Below are 18,822 nucleotides of genomic sequence, written 5' to 3'. Positions count from 1 at the left end.
TTCTAGGAGAGAGAGAGAGAGACAGCGTGAGCAGGGGAGGGTCAGAGAGAGAGGGAGTCACAGACTGAAACAGGCTCCAGGCTCCGAGCCGGCAGTCAGCACAGAGCCCGACGCGGGGCTCGAACCCACGAACCGCGAGATCATGACCCAAGCGAAAGTCGGACGCTCAACCGACTAAGCCACCCAGGCGCCCCGACTTGATCAGAAGTCCTAACAGGGTGTCCGCAGGGTCGTCCCGCGGCCTCGGGGGCTCCAGGGGAAGGTCCTCCCTGCCCGCCTCTGTCCCCACGCGGCCTCCCCCCTGTCTCTATGTCCCTCTGACAGAGCCAGCTGTCTTTGCACTTCGAGCCAGCCTTAAATCCAGGACGATCTCATTACAAGGCTCTTAGCTACTCACCTCTGCAAAGACCTTATTTCCAAACAAGGCCGCGTTCTGGGTGGACGTGGATTTGGGGGGACACCTTGATCCCACAGTGAGCCACTTCACGGGCGGGGCAGGAACGTGCTTCTCCCGGCTGGCGGCCGAGACCCAGCCCGAGGTGGGAGCAGGTGGGGTGCAGCCTGGGGAGAGGAGCACGTCCTTGTTTCCGGTCCCCCGGGGAGTGGGGCCTGCTGCCGAGGGCCCGGCCGGAGCAGCTGTGCCGAGGGCCCCACCGTCCAAGGAGCGCCTCCCCCCTGCCCGCTCCTGCAGGGTCGCGCGCGGCTCCTGGAATGGGCTCCCTTGATTTGCTGATTTCATCCTCATGCAGCTGGACAGTGTAGGTGACTTCACAGATGGGGAGACCGAGGCACGGGCTCCGGGCCAGGTGGCCGGGCTCAGCAGGTGGCCGGGAGGGGTGACGAGCCTGGAGCGAGCGCGGGGCGGCACTGCCCGGGAGATAGCCTGGGGGCTGTGTGGCTCTCAGTGGGTCCCCAGACCTGCGACCTCAGCATCGCCTGGGAACTGGCCAGACGCGTGGGACCCTCTCAGACAACTGAGTCAGAAACTCGAGGGCGGAGAAGGGGGTAACAAACCTTCTGGGGGATTCCGGTGCCTGCTCAAGTTTGGGAAACACTGGTGACGCGACTCTGGGGTTCGAGAGATTGGAGTTGAGATCCCAAGCGTGCCCTTGACTAACCACAACTTTGTGCACATCCCCTCACATAGCAAAGCCTCAGCTTCGCCATCTGTGAAATGGGGTGATGAGTGAGGCCATCTCCTGGGCCAGGTTTTGAGAGTTATCTTAGATAGGTCGGCACTAAAGAGAGAGCCCAGCCGACAGGGTTTCCTGTCTGCCCCAGGCCCTTTGCACCTTCCTGCTCTGATGGTGGCTATAGGTGCAGGGAAGTCACATCGGAGGTGTGGGCTTTCCTGTGGGGGCCGCCTCGGGGGCTGGTGTGCTCTGAGCCCCAGCCACAACGTCACCAAGGAGACAGGCTCCCGGGCGGTCCCAGCCGACTGTCCTGGGGCTGCCTGGGGCCAGGTGGGGCTGGGAGGGAAGGGGACCAGGAGACGGAGACTGTGTCCAGCGTTGGTGGCTTGGTCATGTGTTTTAAGGACTGTTTTTTTAGAACAGTTTTAGACTTACAGAAAGTGCAGTTTCAAGTCTACAGTTTCACGTAGAAATAACACACTGGCCCCTTCCCCGGGGTCAGCAGATCCGTTCCAGTGGGTTATTGGAACTGAAGCCCGTGCTTTGTTTGGGTTTTCCTCCGTTGCCCCTCACGCGCCTCTGCTGGCCCAGCGGCCCACCGTCCCACTGTCAATGACTTGTCACGTCTCCTCTGTCCCCTCTGCTCGTGAGGGTTTCTCAGAAGCTCCTGTCCTTGTGACCTTGACCGTCTGGAGGAGGACTGGCCAGCTGTTTGGGAGGACGGCCCACTGGTGGGGTTTTAATGTCCTCTGCTGAGCAGGTGACGACGGTGATGGTGGGGACAGGAGACACGGGCACGCCCTCCCCCCCCCACTGCCCAGGGCATTTTCCCCAGTTCCCTTGCAGGGGGTCTCAGAGCCTCTCCTGCACGCGGCCGGTGACCCAGGCATGGGGTGGCAGTCCCGAAGCCCCTTTTTCTGATTGGTATCAGGAGGCCCGTGACTCTCTGCGGGTCCCAGCGAAGACGGGAGTCGCACTCCACGCCCGTCAGGGCAGACCCGGGGTGCCAGCCGTCCGATGCTGCCGGCGGGGCCCGTCCAGGGGCTGCTCATTGCACGAACATGGATGGCATCCCCACCGTGTGCCGACCCAGGGCCCGACACAGGGCTTAGCCGAGAGCAAGGCAGCCATGCAGCCGGGAGAGAGAGGGAGAGTTGAACGTTCCGGAACCCCGGCCGTGTGCTGACAGCCCGTGCTGGGACAGAGACCAGCAGCCCGGCCCCTGGCAGCCAGCAAGCCTGTGAGAGCTGGTCTGGGCGGGGGGCGGGGGGGGAGGGAAAGGACAGCAGTGGGGACAACGGCAGATTCTCAAGGAGAGAAGCAGCCGGTGGGGGGGGGGGGGGTTTGGGGTTTACTCCAGTGGGGTCTGGGAGTTCCATGCAAAGGGAGGGATAATGGCATCCATTCGGCCGCTACATTTTGAGCAATTTTCAGAACGAGTGGGGGGCTTTATACCTTTGAAAGGAAAGTGACATTGTGGGGCTCACATCGAGGCAGAAGGTGGCCAAGGTCAATGTCTTTGTTTACTGGGCTTTAGTGTTTCTGCCTGTACAGTGGGCTGCAGCGTCCCGTCCATGGGGATCCGGGGGGACCCTAACCTCGCTGCCTACCCCTGCCCCCCCTGCCCATGGGGGACAGAGCCCAGACCAGCGCTGGGTTCCGGACCAGCCTTCTATGTGTGGTTGAGCCTCTGTTCCGTGCCAGGCACTGCACCGGGCCCCAGGGAAGGGCGGCGAAGAGCTCAGCGTCCCTGCCTGCATGTAGGAGAGGCCGAAAGGAGTGTGTGAGTGTGAGACCCAGACGGGTCGGTTTTGCAGCAACGGCAGTAAAGGGAGGTGAAGTGGGCACAGGGCAGCCGAGGGCCCTTGCAGCACCAACATCAGACCCAGCCAGTCGGAGGCAGCGAACAGCGTTCCGTGCAGAGGGAGCAGCAGGCGCAAAGGCCCTGGGGCAGGAACACGTGGGGCAAGCTGAGGAGCAGTGGGGAAGGGAGTGTGGCAGGGGTGGGGGCCCAGCAGAAGGCGAGGCCACAGTGGTGCCCAGAAACACACTGGAATCGATGCGGACCACGGACGAACCCCCCCCAACCCCCCCTTGGCACTTGGCAGTCGCCTGGATGGCTCTCCAAAGGCTGCAGCCCTGGCCCTTCCCGGAGGGCTCAGACTCTGTGGGCGGGTCCTGGCCCCAGGGTGTTGGTGAAGCTTCCATGCAGCCAAGGCTGGGAACCGCCATCCATCCGGGGCGCTGCCCTGGCTTTTCAGACGGAACCTGGGCTGGGGGGGCTGCAAACCCGGGAGGTGCAGGCCCAGAGGGCAGGGAGACCCCCACCCACTCAGAGGAGGGGCGGATAATCAGAGACCTTAAATGCTGAAGTAGGTGGCACTGAGTTTGGCCCCGCCCCGCGGGAGAGCCCGCAGCCTCCAGCCTCACGGCCAGGAGCCATCCCCCCTCTCTGCTTAGGCACCAGCACGTGCGGCCTGGGGGAGGAAGGGAGGGGTGGCCGAGGGGGTCCCGGTCAGGTCGACCTGCCTGGGGCGCCCCGAGGACCAATCCCGAAGGTGGGCGTGGAAGCGGCGGGCCCAGGGCGAGCACCGGCCAGGCCTCCACGGTCCCACCGGCTTGGGGGCAGCTCCAGGGCTCTGGCCATCATGAGATGGCCCCACACACCCGTCCTCGACCGAGGGGGACAGGCCTTTTCCCTGCCCTCTGCTGCACGACCTTGGGGCCCAGATGAGGGGAGTGTGGGTGTGCCTGGCCCTGAGCGCCTCCATCGCCCCCCCGCGCCCCCTCCCCCCCTCGGTCCCTCCCAGCCCTACAGAGCCAGGCCCTGGGGGCCATCAGCAGGCAGCACTCCGGGCTGGGGGCGCGCCGGGTCCTGGGGGACAGGCCCTGGGGACACCTGTCCTGGAATTCCTAGCCACCCCCACAGCCCGCCTCTGCTCCTGGCAGCCCGCGCTGGCGTCCTGGCCGTGGGCCTCCCACGTGTGGCTCAGAAGGGCGGCCGCGCAGGGGGACCACGAAGGTGTGAGGCGGGACTGGCCGCTCTGACCACCTGGAGAACCACACACGGTTCAGTGACAGGAACGAGGGGCAGAACGGCGGGTCTAACGCCTCCACTCGGCTGGAAAAAGGAAAAGAATATTTGTACGTGTAGACAGAGAATGTTCTGGAAGGAGACACACAAAGCGGTAACCACGGCTCTCTCCACGTGAAGAAGCCACGAAGAACTGGGGGTCAGCCGAGACTCGGCCCTGACGGGCTGGACTCCAGCTGCCGATGGCGCTGGCCTGGGAGGGGGGCCAGCTGGACCCCGTGTCCCCACCCCAGGACTCTGGGGTTGCTCTCGGCTTCCTCGGGTCCGGTGACCACACACGGGGCCACTGTCCTGATAGGGAGCATCCCTGTCCCCGCTCCTGCCTGTCCAGGAGTCTCCCCGTGGCCTCACCTTGATCAAACCTCTCCTGTAGCAGGCGGCCAACCTTTCTCCTTCTTGCCTCCTGAGCCTGTCTGTCTGCGTAGCGCCTCCTCAGAAAGTGTTTTCTCTTTTTTATTACTTTATTTTCTGAACATATAAAATACCTCCGTGGTACAGAGTGTAAAATGTACCAAAAAGTACGTAGTAAAGGGGCACCTGGGTGGCTCAGTTGGTTAAGCATCTGATTCTTGGTTTTGGCTCAGAGTTGCCCAGAGCTGGGCTCTGTGCTGACAGCGCGGAGCCTTCTTGGGATTCTTCTGTCTCTGCCCCTCCTGCGTTTGTGCTTTCTCTTTCTGTCTCTCCCTCTCCCTCTGTCTCAATACATAAATAAATAAACTTAAAAATTTTTTTTAAAAAGGATATGTACTAGAGAGCAGGTCTGCCCTGGCCTCCCTCCTAGCCACCGGCTTGGAGCCAGCCATGGTCACTGCTTCCTGGGGTCTCCTTCCAGAATATTCTACGTGGGCATGTGCACACATGTCCTTGGGAGTATTCCTTTTCTTTTTCCAACACGAGTGGCGGTGTCAGACCCGCCGTTGGGAGGAGGGCGCGTGCCCTGGTCATTTTGCGAGTTTTGCCACGCGAGCTCGAGGCCTCCCCCGAGGCCCTACGTCCGCCGCGTGGGGAACGACTGAGCTAAAATATGATGAGGGCCTTTTCTGTCTTCTTCTGCCTCACGGGGGCACAGTGGGGCCGGGCGCACTTTACGTGTCCCTTCTCTGCGGGAAGCACGTGGCTGTAAGGGAGCCACCGGCCCGCGTCCGTGTCGGGAAGCAGGACCGCCCCCGTCCCCTCACGCCACCGACGGTTTCTCCAGAGTCTGATCCTGACCCGCCGAGACCCCGTCCTGTCCCCTCTCGCGTTGAGCCAACAGCTTGGAGCTGCCCGGGCCGCGTCTGAGAGCCTCTGAAGTCACCGTGTGTCCCGGGCCCCAAGGCAGAGGCCTCAGTGTCCGTGAAGTGAGAGCTGGCCTGCCCGCCCCCCCACCCCCCCAGGTGCCGCCAGAGGAGCACACGGGATGCCCTGGGGCAGAGTTTCCTGCCTGTCATCCGTGCGTGTCCTGGGTCACCACCCAGCACTTTGCAGCCCTCACGGTGCCGCCCCTGGAAGCACGGGCGTGTGCTGTGGGCGGTGGCTGAGCTCTTGTGCGAATTGGTCTCGAGTTCTGGCCTGTGGGGGGTTTGGCGCCCCCCCGCCCCCCCGTCACGGGGAGTTGCCACATTTCAGGGGAGAGAGCAGGCTCCCCTGTTACGTTTGAAGTCCAGGTGAACGAGGAAAAACTCTACTATGAGCAGAGTTCTGCTCAAATATTTGCATTTGACTTGCCAGCTCCAGCCCCAGGGAGCACGGGCGGATATTTTAGGTTGTCACAGCTGCAGGGTGCTACGGCCTCTAGGGGCCGGGGCTGGCACCCTGCTGTGCACAGGGCGCCCCCCCCCCCATGGCCTCCCCCAGCGTCAGCGGGGCGGACCCAGGAGCCCTGAGCTGCACACACCAAGGGCAGCTTTTCCAGGAGCTTTGACTTTGGTTCTCGCTCGCTGCACCGTCACCCCCACTTCCACCCGGCCGAGACCCAGGGGGTCATCCGGAGAGGCGGGCGCCAGGACTCAGGGCTGGGAGCCCACCGGAGCCCACCCTGGCATGGGGGGTGGAGGGGCGCAGGGCACGGAGCACGTTCACCCCACCTGCCCGCCCTGCCCTCTCTCTGGCTCCTCCTCCCCGGCTCCTGCAGCTCATCCCTGACGCAAGCTGGGGCTTTTTCCTTAATTAAAAAGAGATTTAAAACATCCACCGCTGTCTCCACGGGGCCCAGGCTGCCTGGAAAAGGTAAAACCGCCCTCACTGCCCTGGCCTCGTCCATAACAGTGCAAGGCTTTCCGCTTAATTGGAATGAAAAAAAAAAAAAAAGATTAAGTGCATCTGGAACGCTTGGAGGCATTTGTCGGCTTGTTTTTCGAAAGACCGACACTGGATCCGACATCCGGTCAGGAGCCGGTGCTGGCCCCAGCGCACCCTGTTCCTGCCCCAGGGCCTTTGTGCGTGCCGGGGCTGACCCGAGTGCCCTCGCCTTCCCTGCCTCTCTCCTGCCTCTCTTCGAGCGGCCCCCCAGGGATCCCGTTCCGACTCCCACCATCTAACGCTGTCCTGGGGCGCCTTCCTGTCATCTGCTTCTTTTTTTTTTTTTTTTAATGTTTTATTTATTTCTAGGAGAGAGAGAGACAGCATGAGCAGGGGAGGGTCAGAGTGAGAGGGAGTCACAGACTGAAACAGGCTCCAGGCTCCGAGCTGGCAGTCGGCACAGAGCCTGATGCGGGGCTCGAACCCACGAACCGCAAGATCATGACCTAAGTGAAAGTCGGACGCTTAACCGACTAAGCCACCCAGGCGCCCCCCTGTCATCTGCTTCTTAACACCCACCCTGGCTCCAGAAAGTGTTTATCCGATCTGCGTCCTGGCCCCGGGGAAGGCAGGGTCCCTGTCGGTTCCCGCATGGTCCTGGCCACGGTCCCTGACTCCTCTGCACCTCAGTGTGCGCATCTGGAAGATGGGCTTCTCACGCCGTCGCCTCCTTGGGAGGACCCGGCTGCAGTAGCGCGAGCCCTCCTGACAGCGGCTGGAAACAGTGAGCCCTCTCTTTTTTTTTCCCCCTCCGACCCTGAAATCTTCAGGGCCTCCCGTCTGCACTGGGGCCTGGAGGTGGAGGAAGGAGCAGAGAAACACGTGCTAAGACAGTTCTGTGCCCGGCTGTGTCCCCGGCACCCAGTGGGTGCCCGCTGAGCACCTGCACACCCAGCACCTCCCCCGGGGCCCGCTCTGCGCTGCAGCGGGGTGAGCGTCAGGTGAGAGGGCCCGGGCCAAGCCAGGCGGGGTCACAGCCAGCAGGCGGGACGCGGCCGTCCCCATCCAATACGGAAGACGCGCCTCCGGGTGTCCACTTGGAACCAGGAATGTTGTGTCAGAGCCACCCCCACTCCTCTGGCTGGCACCCAGTAGGTGCTTAATATTGGCTGAACCCGTAAGTGCTAAGGTTAGACTCTCGCGCTGTTGGTAACCCTGTATGCTGAACGATCCAGCCCTGTGGGTCTGAATCCCCTCAGCAGCCCCTGGAGGTGAGGACGCAAGGCCCAAAGAGGCGGGGTCATCGCCAGGTGCACTGAAGCCCAGGTGCGCGTTCTGGCCTCTGTGACACATGGGTCCCCAAGCTGGTGCCGGCCCGGGTGCAGATTTCAAAAGAAGCAGCAGAGGGCGCCCGTGAGCCATGATGCCTGCGGCAGGTGCCTGGGGGCCCTGAGAGCTGCAGAGCGGCAGGTGCCGCCCCGGAAACTGGGGCGCCCTGAGCAGGGAGGGCTGGGAAGTGGTGGCCGATGTCAGAGGGGGCAGGGTGGGAGCTCAGGCCTGGGGCCGCGCAGCCTGTGCGTGTCCTCTGGCACCTTCTTTCCTTAGGCCTTGGCTTCCTCGCCTGGGGAGCGGCCAGGGTCCTCGTGTGCGCCCCGAGGGTGGTGTGAGGAAGCTGCGGGGCCCTCGACCCCGCTGACCCCCAGACTCCACCAGCCGGCTCACCCGTGGCCAGTCCTCCAACACTGGGCGGGCACGCCCCCCACACCAGCATCTCATTCCCACAAGACTGATACTAACCGTACTTTTATGGCCGGGAACTAGGCTCAGAGTGGTGTCACTGTTGTCCCCACGGTCACCCTAGCTTGGAGACCCCCGGCCCTGGCTGTTGGACTCACCTGGGCGCTTTTAAAAACCCCTGGCGGCCCGAGTAGAGCAGTGAGTTGAGGCTCTCTGGGGGTGGGGTCCTGCTTCGGCACTTTTCAAACTTTCCAGTTGACTTTCCGTGGAAGGTCAAGATGGGAGACCACTCCCCTGGAGCTGGGGGCGTGTAGAACCAGGTTGGGGGACGTCTGTCCGGCCCTGGAGCACAGCAGCCCCCGTTTCCCCCGCTCCGGAGGCCGGGGTTTGGCTGCTTGGCCTGCTTCATCTCCAGGGTCAAGAACAGCGTGTGGCCCAGAGCAGGAGCCGGGTCAAGGTCAAGGGACCACACCCCCCTCTGAGCTTCCTGCACAGGCACCCCGAGATCTTTCAGTGTTTCTGGGGCGCTGGAATCCACTCCCCGTCCCCTGCCTCCTTGGGGCCTGGCCCCCTGAAATCCCAGCCAAACCCACCCCTTTCAGGAAATGGGCTTTTAATGGCCTGAGGCGGGCACGTAATTAACGAGTAACAATTCTGGCTTTAGCACAAATGAGCTCCTTGTCTGGGGCACTGGTTGGCATTTGTTTTTAATCCCCAAAGTAGGCTTTATCTCCTGAGAGCTTTTTCCCTCTTGCTTAGCAGCCTCAGCTGGGGACTGGGCACCCCCGGGGGGGGGGGTGGTGAGAGGTGCTGGAGACCCGCCCTCCCTCTCCCCACCCTCTTCCCCCCTCCCCTCCCTCCTCCCTGCCCGCAGCGTCTCCCCAGGACCCGCTGAGTGACCTTGGCTTTGTCGCCAAGCTCCCAGAACCCGTTAAAATGCAAATGTAGGGGCCCTGGGAGGCTGCAGCTCTTCTCCATTAGCATTTTATTTTAGAACTTGGGAATATTCGCAGAGGAAGGGGCCTTGAAGACCGAGCAGGGAGGCTCCCTCCTGTTACAGATGACAATAATCAGAGCCTCCTTTCGTTGCTGGCACCCCGTGAGATGCTCTTTATGGATGATTATAGAGGAAGCGGGCGGGAACAAGCACCCTCCAGGCCCCCAGCTCCGGGCAAGTGCTTTACGTGAATTCGTTGGTTTCCTCAAGCCCAGCACCCCTCGAGGCAGGCACCGCCGAAGCCAGCGTTTGGGTTTTCTTCTTGTTTTTGGCGTTAACCAGCCTCGGGCTTTTGAGGTTCTGTTACTGCCTCTTGGGACAGGAGGCGCAGTCCAGATCCAGACTCCCTGACTTCTGGGTGGCGTAGGGCCGCACCCAGCGCGCTTCCTGTTATTGTAAATAAAGTTTTATTGAAACACAGCCACGCCCACTCGTGCGCATACAGACAGTGGCAACCCTCCCCTGAGGATGCCAAGGGTGAGCGGTTGCAACACAGACTGCGTAGCCCCTGGAGCAAAAAGCGTTTAGTGCCCGGCCCCGTGCAGAAAGTTTGCCAGCCTCACTGCATGGAATCGCAAGAAGCACCGGCTTTGCTGTCAGACAGAGTGGCTCTGGGTTCGGGTCTTGGCTCCGCCTCAGGCTAGCTGTTCAACCGAGTGCAAGTTCTTCCCCTCTCTCTGGTCCTCAGTCTCCGCGTCTGTGAAATGGGGCTGGTTAGACTTGGCACCACCTAGGGGAGCAGGCGCTCAGCATCTTGCCTGATCCGCGAATGTCACCTGTGACCGGTGAGGACAGGAGGGCTTCCTCCACGCACCTTCCTTTTGTTTCATATTCCGGCTTGTACTGCTTTCAAGGAGCCTCGAAATCCACGGCTTTGGATCAGGTTGGCAGCCGCCTCGGTGGGCGCTCCCGAGGGACTCATCGTGTGCTGGGGAGACATGAGCTCTCCCTGCAGATGCGGGGGGGCGCAGGGCCACCCCAGGGAGGAAGTAGGATCAGGGTTCAGGATGGGGAGGGGCTGGGGCCTCAGCCGCTGCAGGCGTGAGTTTGGTGTGAGTGAGGGCGGAAGCCCCCCCCCCCCCGGCCGGGAGACCTCGCCCCCCTCCTCCCTCGGAGCTGGGTCCGACCACCCTGCTACGTCAGCAAAAACAGGAAGTGAGAGGTAACACAGTCTACAGGACACACTCACTTCCGACACCGGCTGTAGGTGCAGGAGTTTGGTCATTCCCCCGAAGGACAGAACTCACAGAAAGGTCTTGGACTCGTGGTTATGACTTATTACGAGGAAGGGACACAGATGCCAATCAGCCAAGTGAGGCCGTGCGTAGGGTGGAGTCCAGGAAAGTTCCGGACGGAGTTTTGGTCTCTCCCCACTGAGTCGCGGAGGCATTACCTTCTTGGCACACACGTGTGACACACGGAGCGGGCCGGCCAGCGAGGATCGCCCGAGCCTTGGTGTTCAGAGGTTTTCGTGGGTGTTTCCGGCCGAACTGCGTCCCCCGCAGATTCACATATGGGAGTCCTGCCCCCAGTACCCTAGAACGTGACAGGGTCGTGGCAGATGTAATCAGTCAGGAAGAAGCCATACTGGGGTAGGTGAGGATCCAGTATGGGTAATTATGGATCATAATCCAGCACAGCTCGTGTGCTGACGGAAAGGGAGATTTGGACACAGACGCAGGCAGGGAGAAGCCGTGGGAGGTGGAAGGCAGAAATTGGGTGACGTGTCTACAAGTCAAAGAACACCAAAGGTCCCCGCACACCGCTGAGCGGCGGGGAAGGGGCCTGGGACGCGGTCTCCCTCGCGGGCTCTCAAGGACCCAGCCCTGCCGGCGGCACCTGGGTCTTGGACTTCCGGCGCCCAGACCGGGGAGAGCAAAGTTCTGCTGTTGGAGTCGCGCGGTCTGCGGGCTTTGTCGCACAGCCCGAGGACGGGAGGACACCGAACTCCATTACGCGGTTGGTTGCCCCCCATGGGAGCCCTGTCCCAGTCCCTTTGGGCATCACCCAAAGCCCATGTGGCCGGACCACCCCGTGTGCCCAGGGCCCCCGGGCAAATGAAGGCTCTCCCTCCAGGCCTGGCATCCCGGGGGCTTCGAGATCGCCTCCCGGAAGCCGAGAACAGAGGCCGGAGAGCAGATGTGATTTGCCCAGGGAGCAGAGCCAGGGCGTTCGCCGCCATGCCGGCCGCGGGTAGCTCCTCTGAGCACAGAGCCCAGGCCCGGCCCAGGACGGCCGAGAGTCCCGCCTGATGCCATCGCTCCCGGTCATCCGACCTTCCTGCTTTTGTGGATTTGGAAGAGACTGTCCCTGACAGTCCAGGCGTGAGCTGCCCATCAGGGGAACACCCCTTGGGCGACCAGAGGTCGCCCCGAGATGCCCCTTGTGGCTTTCCCACCACACACCGGGTTTGGCGGCCCCCACTGTGCACCTGCTGCCCTCCCGTCTCTGCTCGGGGCAGGCTGTGCGGACTGTATCCGTTTCCAATCCTGTGTCACCATTGCTCTTAAACTCAGCGGCTGAAGCGTGACCTCGCAGCGTCTGTGGCTTGGGAATTCGGGACTGACCTCGCTGGGAGCGTCTGGCTCCGGGTCCCTTGTGGGGGACGCGTAAGCTGCCCGCCAGGGCTGCGGTGTCACCCAAGGGCTTGACGGGGCTGGAGGACTCGCTTTCCTGGTGGAAAGGAGGCCCCCGTCCCTCACCCCACGGGCTCGGGGACCCCATTTCCTCAGCTCCTGCTGCGGGCCAGGACCCTCGTGCCCAAGTGAGTGTCATCCCAGGCGGGGACTGTCTGGGGAGAAACACAAAGCAGGGGAGCCTGGAGGCGAGGATTTTGAGGCCCAGCTCGCCCAGCTCGGTGGTGCCTGCGATGGTTTCGCATTTACAATTGAAAGCACTCCACGTGTGCTGGGCCCCAAGGACGCACAGAGAGTGGGACACTGGCTGCCTTTCAGACGCGCTCGGTAAAGGGAGACAGAGTTGAGAACTAATATTTCAATGCAGACTGATCAGTGCGGGAAGAAGATTGAGGAGTGAATCAGTGTAGACGGACAAAGGAGGGAGGGGGTGCATTTGCTGGGACATCCTCCCCAAAGAAGAGCCCATTGTGCGGGGCTTCGGAGGGTAGGTAGGAGCCCGTTGCCCTGGTACCGGAAGAAAGCACGTTCCAGGCAGAGATGGCAGCACGGGCCAAGGCCCAAAGGGGTCAGGAGCCCAGGGTTTGGGGAGCTGTGAGCAGCACCGGAGTGTGGGCAGGTGGCTCGGGCCAGACTGTGAAGGCTGAAAGCTGGGCTGAGGGCTTGGCTCTGATTCATGACCAACATCTCCCAAAATGTATTTCACAGCCCACGGCTCTGTGAGCTGTCAACAGGAACTCCTCCACACACAGACCCCAAGGTTACTTAAATTCAGGAAGCCAGGGGTGAAGCTCACTTCAGGAGCTGCTTCCCTACTGCAGGACTTCTCAGAGCCTTTAATTCTCTAACAGGCACAGGAATCCCCAAGAGAAAGAACGATTAGGTGGAGTCCAGTCAACAGTCAAATGTGTGCTATTCCCAAACTCATCTGACCGTGGAACCCTCGGGGGCCAGTGTTCCAGGGAACATGCTTTGAAAACTACTGCCTGTGGCTAGTTGTAAAGACGTGTGAACTCCGCAGGTGTGCGGTGTGATCGGGTTGGCGGTTTCTGGCAGAGAGGCTAGTTAGGGGCGTGAGGAGGGAGAGAGAAGGACGGCAGAGCCACCGAGGGACGCCGGCAGGGACGCCGGCACCCGGGCTGGTGATGGAGTGGGTGAAGGGAGGGGAGGGCAGGGAGGGAGTGTGGCGGGCGCTCTGGTTTCTGGCAGGGCTGGTTCCCGTGACTCGGGTGGGAAGGATGCAGCAAGGGTGTGGCGTGGACGTTGTGGCCGCTTCCAGAGTCTGTAACAGGGCGTGGCCGGCCCGCCTGTAGCAGCCACGGGGCAGGAAATCCACCAACCGGAGAAGAAACGGGCAGATTCCTCCCGGGAAAGCCCAGCAGCCGAACTGACACCGGAAGAAACAGAAAACCTGATTGGCCCCGTGACGGTTGAAGACCCCAAATTCCTAATCAAAAAGCCTTCGCACAGAGAACGTTCCAGGCTCAAGACGGTTCCACTGGGGAACCCAGTCAAAGGCGTAAGGGAGAACGGAAGCCCATCTGCCACCCGACGCCCTTCCAGAAGAGGGTGTGGGGGAGGGGTGGCCGCATGAGGGGCTCCGCGCGCCCATCGGGCAGGTTCCGGTCCGGGCCGTGCTGTGCGCATCCCTTAGAGCCATGTTCCGGGGCTCCGGGTACCAGACACTGATCTGGAGCCCCGTTAGTGAACCAAGCAGGCAAAACAGTGCCCTCCTGGGATGACGCAAGTGTGGACGGGTCGTTGACGTGCCCTGCGTGAAGCGAGGGCGACGCCCCCCTCCTCGCTGTGGGGGGAGGGCGGGAAGCTCCCAGCGGACACTGATGCTTGTCTCCCTGTCGTGTGCGTACGTGTGTGTCCCGCGGCCTCTGCTCCCTCAGGCTTTAAAATGTGCAGCAGCGGCAGCAGCAGCCACGACGAGGCGCCCGTCCTGAGCGACAAGCACCTGGACGTGCCCAACATCATCATCACCCCGCCGACCCCCACAGGCATGATGCTGCCACGGGACTCGAGGCAGACAGGTGAGGCCGCCCTGGGCCGCTGCCCGGCTGTGGGCGGGGCCTGGCTGGGGACAGCTCACCGGCGCCTGCTTTGGGGCCCGTCCCCACCTGCCCCGGGTTCGTTAAAAATTGATGCTTGGGTCTGTGTCCGCACCACCGCGGGCCCCTCACGCACACCAGCCTCAGCAAGACGCGGCGTATCAGGTGATTAGCTAGACGGCCCCTGCCGGCAGCCCGGGCAGTGATGGATGGGGCCGGGCGAGCCCAGCAAGGTGATGGATGGCCGTGCCTTCCCCGCCAGCTGGGGACGGGCACGCCGTCTTGCTGGCCACGGCACTGCAGCTGGACAGGCCAGGCTTGGGCACACGCCACGTCAGGGCCGGGCCCACCTCCGGGCCTTCCAGACGCAGCTCGCGGCGGGGGAGGTGGGGGGCCGAGGACACAGACGCGGACAGTGCCCCCACCTGCCCCCTGTGGACCCTGTTGGAGCCGGTGGGACAACTTGTTTGTTTGCTCATCAAAGAGATTTATCGAGCCGTGCCTGTGCCAGGTGCTGAGGCTGCCGTCACGAATGATAGTAACAAAAAATCAGGATGACGTCAGCAGTAAGCACACGTTCTCGTTGAGCCCTCAGGGTCACTGTGGGTTAGGTCCCGTTTTCGTCCCCGTTTAACGGATGGGCCAAGGGAGGTTCAGAGAGGTTGGGACATTGGCCGTGTAGCTGGAAAGCGGCAGGGTTGGGATTCAGACCCAGCAGTGAGATCTGGGGCCGCCCCAGGCCATCGTTCAGCCAGCCAGCCGTCACATCAGTCCTGCCCTGCTTCTGCGGGGGACCCAGGCTCACGCTGCTGTGGGGCTGGTGAAGTCTGGGGTGGGGGGAGGGCTTGGACAGACTTTCCCAGAAGGGCCAGGCTTGGATCTCAGCTTGCCCACCGGGGTTAGGTCATCTGGAGGAAGCCGTCGGACCCCCTCTGGGTCGGGCCGTATGTAGGGACGGGGGCTGGGCCGTTCTCAGTAATGACTCACGCTGGGTCACATTCCCGTGTCCCCTTCCCAAGTGCCAGGCGCCAGGCTGAATGCTTCTCGTAATGCTTACTTCTCCTTCCAGCCCTGAAGATCACAAGTACCACCCTTATCTCTAGTTTACAGATGGGGAAACTGAGGTCCAGAGAGGGGCAGGGACTCAGCCAAGGACACACGGCAAGGTGGGAGAGGGGCCACGCTCTTGCTCCAGTGTCCAGTCAGAGAGCTCTGCAGGCAGCAGAGGCTTAGGTCCTTTGCCATTAGGCTTTCTTCCCTGCCAGCCTTGATGTCCTCATCTGTAAAATGGGATCACAACCACCTTCCCCGCCCCCAGAGCCAATGTGAGTGTGGGGAGACTTAGGGTTACTTTACAAGGTCAGAGGCCCTGAGCTCGCAGCAGAGGCCCCTCTAAGCTTAAGCATCTCCGGGGTCGGACTGGTGCACAGAGATGGCATGGGGTACCCGCCTGTCCCATCTGCTCAGACCCTGTCTCTCCGCTTTTCCCCTTGCAGAGAACGGAGGCATGGGATCAAGGGCACAGACCTCGGGGTCGGAAGACCCTGAATTCAGATCCCTGCTCCGTGACCTGTCACCTTCTGACTTTGAGCAAGGGGCTCTACTTCCCTGAACCTCAGTTTCCCCATCTGTAAAATGGTGCCTCAGAGGTTCAGGAGGACTCACGACAGGCTCGGGGTCTGATTTCGTGCCCTGCGCAGTGGCCGTGCTGTTGATATTCCCTCCCCAGTGACATTTAGGGCTGGGGGAGACCAGGCCTGGGTAGCACTCCCTCTGGGCTGCTGGCTCCGAGTGATTATCAGACCCCAGGGCCTCCGCAGGCGGTGAGGACTTGGCCTCCCCGGGCCGACCTGAAGCAGGTCTCCCCCTCTCTGGGCCTCGACTTCCCGTCTCTAGGACAGGGGCCCACGTGGAGGTGTGGGCCTCCGCCCAGCCCTGGGCAGGAAGTCCTCTCCTAAAAGACGCCGAGTCGAGGGTGGGGCGCAGGGGTCCAGTCCCACGGACGGCAGCCAGGGCCCCGGGCGGCTCTGCATCGGGTGTGGGCGGAGGGTGCGTGGGGAAGGCCCACGAGCCCCGGTGTCCCCACGGCCCCCCGTCAGCATCCTTCCCCCCACCGCCTCTATGCGGGGGGAGCCCGGAGACACTGGCCCTGGGGCTGCGGTGGGCGGTGGCCGTCCCGATGCTGACCCCTTCTCTGTCTCCTACCTAGTCTGGTTGGAAGAGACAGGGTCGTGCCCGGAGGACGGAGACATAGACCCCGAAGCCTGAGGAGGGGGCACCGCTCGGAGATGGTCCTCACGGGCCCCAACGCCACACGTCCCTGGGGGCGCGGCTGCCTGGGACACATGTGCCGAGCACCCCGGACGGGAAAACAAAGGATTCGGCCGCCCGACGGGTTGCAAGCTGAGCAAAGGAATGACGAGCCCTGGCTGCGTCCAGAACCGGGTGTTTCTCGGGCCCCACCGAGCGGACCGGCCCCCTGACGCCCACGCCTTCTAACTGCTCCCGGAGCCCTGGTGACGGCCATCGAGGTGCCGGGGAGAGGCCTCCCGGACCCGCTGGCCCTCCCTGCGCCCCGGGCCACACGGCCGGCCGCAGGACTCCCTGCAGACGAGGAGTTTTTTACACGTTGTTTTACAGATATCAGAAGAGCCCAAAAAGCGACCTGTGGTTTCTTTTTTGCTTTGTAAATAAAGGTCCTCTGTAATGAACAGTGAGGCCTGCTGCTTGGGCTGGGCGGAGGAGGCAGAGACACGCAGGTACCCGAGAACCCCTTCCCACGGAGGGGCCGGGCTGCGCGTCGCAAGCCTGAGTGTGGCCCCGAGGCCCAGCTCTGTCCTCGCCAGCCGTGGGACCCTAGTAACAATGCGTGTCTAGGACGGGAGGCAATGGTCTGGGGTTTTTTTTCCAAGAGCATTAAATTGTTAAGTGTCCCCATCCTCCCCCTCCCCCGCCCCCTGAATATTCTGATAGTGACAGCTGCGCGTGGCCCTGCCCGACGCCGGGTGGCACCTCTCGGTTCGGGTTGGCCCGCTGTGTTAGCCGCGTTCCCGAAGGAGCAGAGCCTGAGCCAAGGCTTTGTGGGAAAAGAGTTCATTTATTTGGAAGGTGATCTGGGAGCGCGCAGGGAGGGAGGGGCGTGGGAAGTCCGTTTCGGGGGGACCCCAAGACCGCTCTCGGGCTCGGTAATCCACTACAGGGCCTCCCGGAACTCAGAAAAGCCACCAGGGCCGTGTTTCTGGTTTCTTGCAGGGAAAGAATGCAGATTACCATCCGCGAAGGGGCCGGGACCGCAGGGGTGGGGCCCGGAGGGAGCGCAGGAAGGTCTTGCAGACAGCGGCTTGCTCTCCCAGCAGCCCTGATGACGCACGCTCGCGTCCTGCCAGCCCCCGGGTCGCCCTGAGCCCCCGTGTCTGTGGTTTTCGCTGGGGGGGGGGGGTGGCCACACAGACATGGCTGGCCGCCCACGTGCTGACCTCAGTCTCCCGCCCCTCTGGATGTCAGGCTGGTACAGTGACTCAGGCTTACCGTAAATCAAACTGTTAGCCTGTTCCTCGTGGCCCGAGGCTCCAGGTAAACAGACTCTTATCGGGCAGGACATTCCAGGAGCCTAGAGGTCACCTCCCAGGGGCCCAGGGCAAAGGCCAGACCTCTCCGGGAGGTTCCTTCCTTACTGCGCAGGAGAAGGGAGGCAGGGACGGGAAGGAAGGAGCCTCCATGGGCATCCCGGAGCCAGTCACCCCGGGGGGCTCTGGGGAGGCAGTGTCGAAGCCCGTTCAGCGCCATCCCTGCCCTTGGGGGTGGCGGGGGGGCCTGTGTCCTCTGTCTCCCATTCAACACTGGCCGGGCTGCTCCGGAACAAGCCGGCGCTTCTGGCCCGGCCCCTGGCACCTTGCAGAGGACCGCGGGCGCACTGGAAGGCCGAGCGCCCTGCGGGGTACGGTGGGCCCACGGTCAAGGCCTGCTCTGTGGGTGTGCAGCCTGCATAGTTCCGCAGAGACCCCTCGGGAGGGCCCGCACTCGGTTTAAGGCTCTGGTGTCCCGTTTTTTTTCCTTTAATGTTTACTATTGTTGAGAGAGAGGGTGGGGGGAGGAGAGGACCCCAGGCAAGCTGTCAGCACAGAGCCCGAAGTGCGGCTCAAACTCTCGAACTTAGAGATCACGACCTGAGCTGGTCAGAGGGACAGTCAACCGACTGAGCCCCCCGGGCGCCCCATGGCCTTGAAATTCTTAATCGTTGTTGAACGAGGGCCCGTGTGTTCACTTTGCCTTGGGTACTAGGAACGGCCTCGCTGGCCCTGCTTCCTGCCCGCGGGGCCTCCTGTGCCCTGAGATGCAGCTCAGGCTGTCGTAGCCTCTTTCGTGGAGCCCACAGCCAGCCCTCCAGCACCTGACACGTGACCCTTAGAAAACAAAATCCCATGGGGCGCCCGGTGGCTCAGGTGGCTAAGCATCCAACTCTTGATTTTGGCTCGGGTCACGGTCCCACGGTTCGTCAGATCGAGCCCCGCGTCGGGCTGTGCGCTGACGGTGCAGAGCCTGCTTGGGATTCTCTCTCTCCGTCTCTCTGTGCCGCCACTCCCCTGCTTGTGCTCGAGCTCGCTCTCTCTCAAAAATAAATATCTAAAAAAATTAATAAAGTTCCAGAAGGCAGTGACACAGTCTCATACATCAGCATGTTCCCAGAACTCACAACAGGTGCTCAAGATTTTTATTTTTTACTTTTTAATGTTTTTTATTTATTTTGACAGAGTGTGTGTGTGAGCGGGAGAGAGCCAGGGAGAACAAGATAAAGAATCCCAAGCAGGCTCTGCGCCGACAGCGCAGAGCCCGCCATGGGGCTCAATCCCATCGGATGTGAGAGCATGACCTGAGGCAAAATCAAGACTTGGCCACTTAACTGACTGAGCCGCCCAGGCACCCCAAGGTTTAGCACTCGCACTGCCTG

General features: G+C 62.2%; 1 protein-coding gene across 2 annotated transcripts in view; it reads left to right on the top strand.

Annotated features, from left to right (window-relative positions):
- CUNH16orf74 (chromosome unknown C16orf74 homolog) overlaps window positions 1–16,587 on the top strand; it is a 28,057-nt gene extending 11,470 nt beyond the window's left edge. The window contains exons 1-3 of one of the 2 annotated variants that reach the window (XM_039227636.1): window positions 13,864–14,327; window positions 14,944–14,954; window positions 16,084–16,145. In XM_039227636.1, the coding sequence (XP_039083567.1) occupies window positions 14,084–14,327; window positions 14,944–14,954; window positions 16,084–16,128 (300 nt within the window). In that variant the 5' untranslated portion in view covers window positions 13,864–14,083 and the 3' untranslated portion in view covers window positions 16,129–16,145. The other variant, XM_039227643.1, reaches the window with a different exon arrangement.
- Window positions 16,588–18,822: the final 2,235 nt, after the last annotated feature.

Source organism: Hyaena hyaena, unplaced genomic scaffold (genome assembly GCF_003009895.1).
Source record: "Hyaena hyaena isolate Hyena2069 unplaced genomic scaffold, ASM300989v1 scaffold_1, whole genome shotgun sequence".
NCBI classification, from domain to species: Eukaryota; Metazoa; Chordata; class Mammalia; order Carnivora; family Hyaenidae; genus Hyaena; species Hyaena hyaena.
Note: the sequence above shows the minus strand (reverse complement) of the source record. Positions and strands in the feature narration are given on the sequence as shown.